This window comes from Myotis davidii, unplaced genomic scaffold (assembly GCF_000327345.1).
Source record: "Myotis davidii unplaced genomic scaffold, ASM32734v1 scaffold370, whole genome shotgun sequence".
NCBI classification, from domain to species: domain Eukaryota; kingdom Metazoa; phylum Chordata; class Mammalia; order Chiroptera; family Vespertilionidae; genus Myotis; species Myotis davidii.
The window spans coordinates 15,191,215-15,194,772 of NW_006288615.1; the positions used below are offsets into that span (position 1 = coordinate 15,191,215).

The 3,558-nt window shown below is 41.9% G+C and overlaps 1 protein-coding gene and 1 long non-coding RNA gene across 2 annotated transcripts in view; one reads left to right on the forward strand and one right to left on the reverse strand.

Moving 5' to 3' along the window:
- LOC107182609 overlaps positions 1-3,558 on the reverse strand; it is a 14,584-nt gene that overhangs the window by 463 nt on the left and 10,563 nt on the right. The gene's annotated exons all lie outside the window — the stretch shown is intronic.
- ATP5G3 (ATP synthase, H+ transporting, mitochondrial Fo complex subunit C3 (subunit 9)) lies at positions 7-3,100 on the forward strand. Its single transcript, XM_006760595.2, has 4 exons — positions 7-65; positions 1,243-1,320; positions 1,835-2,028; positions 2,634-3,100. Exons 1-4 carry the CDS (start codon positions 27-29, stop codon positions 2,746-2,748), a joined length of 426 nt encoding a protein of 141 aa, XP_006760658.1. The 5' UTR covers positions 7-26; the 3' UTR covers positions 2,749-3,100.

Below are 3,558 nucleotides of genomic sequence, written 5' to 3' on the forward strand. Positions count from 1 at the left end.
CAGCCGCGCCGCCCCGGGAGTGTAAGATGTTCGCCTGCGCCAAGCTCGCCTGCAGCCCGGCTCTGGTGCGTAGCCCCGCGGGGCCGTGGGCTCGGGGCCGACCTGCTGGCCCGGAGCGTCCACGTTGTGGAATGGGCCACGTCCCGGCGGCGCGCACCGCCCCCTCGGGACAGCTCTGCCCCCCTCCCAACCCTGTCGCTTTTCCTCTTTCCTTCTCATCCTGGCGCGCCTCGCTCTCCTCCCGAGAGCCATGGAGGGCAGCCGAGGCCTAGCTGTCAGGCGCCCCGCGGTGTAGGTCAAGCCGCCCACGCCCGCAGCGCCCCTCCCCTGCCCACCCCTCGGTCGCGCTGGGGGTCGGGTGGGCGCGGAGGCGGGGAAGCCGGGAGGGCAGAGCGGCCGCCGAGGCCTAGGGCGCCCGCCGCGATCTCCAGGGCCTGCCTGTAGGTCAAACGCGCTGCTGCAGAGGGAGGGACTGCGCCTCGCCCCGCGTGGGTGGAGGAAGGTGGCGGAGCCGCCGAACCTCTTTCTTCCTGCCTCGAGAATGCCATTTCCATCACCATTTTGGAGGCGTTCGGAGAAGTGAAGACCCGGGGGGTTTGTCCGACGGAGTCGGATCTTGGTGCCGAAGGGGTTTTCTGTGACCTTAGTTTAGTGGACGCTCAAGGGCAGGCGGAGCAGCTGGGCTGGAATATGTCCTTATGGTCAGAGTATTGCACCGATTAGGCTGACTCTGATATGGAATTGCTTACACTGCTTTTTGATTTTATGATTAACTGACATATTGGAATATCTTGGAGACGGTGGGCGCTCATATTAACGGATGTGCCGTTTTAAATAAGAAGCTTTTAGAGTGACACTCCTAATAGGCACATTTGTTGGTCCACTTAAACTTAAAAGAGTGTGTGGTGTTTATTGTCGTTTTTCTGATCTGAATTGTGACACCACAGTAATTAAAAATTTTAAAAGCCATACATATTTTTTAAACTAATTGTTCTTAGTTTTGTTCAGTATATTACAAATAGCTTATGAAGCAAGCTTTAAAATTTCGTTAGCAACTTTAAAACTATTAAAATTGCTTCATCTATTGAAAATGACCAAACAAGCCAAGATAAGTGTCAGTACAGAAGTCATGAACTTGGACTCATTTTTCTTCTTGCTTTCTTAGAACTCATGGTGCAGGAAAGGTCATTGAAATCTTACCTGTATCCTTACTTACTATGTGGAATTTTCTTTCATTAACAGATCCGAGCTGGATCCAGAGTTGTATACAGACCAATTTCTGCATCAGTGTTCTCTCGACCAGAGGCTAGGACTGGAGAGGTAATAGTAGTAATAACAGAAATTAAGTGACACTCCTAAGTAAGTGTTATGGTTTTGACTAAAGTGAAGGGGGTGGGGAAACAACCTCATTAATGAATGGCTGGAAGGCAATCCTTTCTATCTGATAATAAAATGTGCAGAAGATAAGCCAATAAAATAAACTTCTGTATCCAAAACTTATTCACCTGATTTGGTGAATATAGTCAGTATGTATATTTAAGTGTATAGGCTTGAGTTGTCTATATTTAAGATTATAGTAGCTGCAGTTATTGAAAAGCCTACTCTACTAAAAAGCATATGCACATACTTTGTTTTTTAATTTTCAACTCTCTAGGGTATAGATAGTGTTATTGTGCCAGATTGGATTTATTTTAAGCCCTTGATTGTGCCACATCACCTCCTATTCAAACTTGGCTACAAAAGAGAGAAGTAGTTATCATTTTGACAGCATGGTAATTGAAATAGCTAACTGTGGTGACTGATTTGACCTTTGCCTTTATTTCTTGTTCTCTAGGGCTCTACAGTATTTAATGGGGCCCAGAATGGTGTGCCTCAGCTAATCCAAAGGGAGTTTCAGACCAGTGCAATCAGCAGAGACATTGATACTGCTGCCAAATTTATTGGTGCAGGTGCTGCAACAGTAGGAGTGGCTGGCTCTGGTGCTGGTATTGGAACAGTCTTTGGCAGCCTTATCATTGGTTATGCCAGGTAATTTCAATGGCCAAATAAGAGCATGCTTGAAATGGTTGGAAACTAGTGAAATAATAATAGCTAATTTGTATAAAGTGCCCACTCTATGTCTTGCATTATATTTTAAGGGCTTTGCACACATTATGTCACTTAACTCCCCATTTGTCATAGCTAGTAAGTGTCAAAATAAATTTTAACTCAGTTTGACTTCACAGTCTACACTCTTAATTGTTAAGCTATATTGGGAATATAATTAACAGCACATTCTTTAAGAGTCAATTTCCATTTTATTATGTAAGACCTTATTTGTAAACTATCAGATCTTAAAAGGTATAGAACATAGTTTCATAGGCATAAGAAGAGTGGTTGGTCTTCACCCAAAATAGATGAAGACTAACCATTTATATTGACATACAGAGTCAGCTCTCCCCCTTTTCTTCATATGATTAGGATTGAGGTGGAAGGAATGTCAAAGGCAAAGCAAAAGAGATCTAGACAAATACTCTCCCAGTATTTCCAGTTTACAAAGATCACCACACTAGTAATCTGATTATTTAACATTTACGAAACATTGAAATTCAAATGATATTTCAAAGTAATAATGTGTTGTGTGTCTTTTTTAGAAACCCTTCGCTGAAGCAGCAGCTGTTCTCATATGCTATCCTGGGATTTGCCTTATCTGAAGCTATGGGTCTTTTTTGTTTGATGGTTGCTTTCTTGATTTTGTTTGCCATGTAACAGATATTACTGCTTGAAATGTTGGCATTCATATTAATTACGGATGTAATTCTGTGTACCTTACTGTGACTCCGAGCACTATAGTATTGGTGTCATGGAAATAGACATTATTTCCAAAGTCATTTCATTAAAGATGAAAACTTTAATTTTTGCTGTGATTTGTACTTCCCTACATTTAGATCATCACAAAGAAGGACATGCATTCAGGCAGATGCTGTACAAGTCAGAGGGAACTACAGCCGTTGCCTCACTGATGAAAAAGATCCTAATGTAATTTTTATGGGAATTCTTTTATATAGTGTCTGAACATTGTAAATTATAGGGTTTTTGATTCATTAAAGGAGAAATATTTGAGTGCTTTAAGCTATGAAATATGATTAATGAAACCAAGATAGTTAATTGCTCAAGATGGTTTTGAGGTTTTAAGGGCTAACATGAATTCAATACTTGGAAGCAGGATCACCTTCCAAGAATAACTTCGCTGGTCTTACACAGCTGGGTCTAAAAATCATGTCAGATTTTAGGAATCGAAGCCTTGCTACAGGGGAGTAGAAAGCAATTTTCACTTTTCATTCAGTTATAAGCAATTATGTGTCTATGATGAATCTTATCTGTCTTCTGAGAAACAATCTAGCACTGAGTTTCTTGCCTAAACAAGGCTCTCCTTAACCAAATATCAAAAACTAAACTGAATTGGCATGTTGCTAAAGCATTGCTTATCATTGATACTAACATGTTTATAGTAGGAGTCTTGGAAATAAGAGTTGGCTCAGCAGTATTTTGCTTATAATCTATAATAAAAGGGTAATA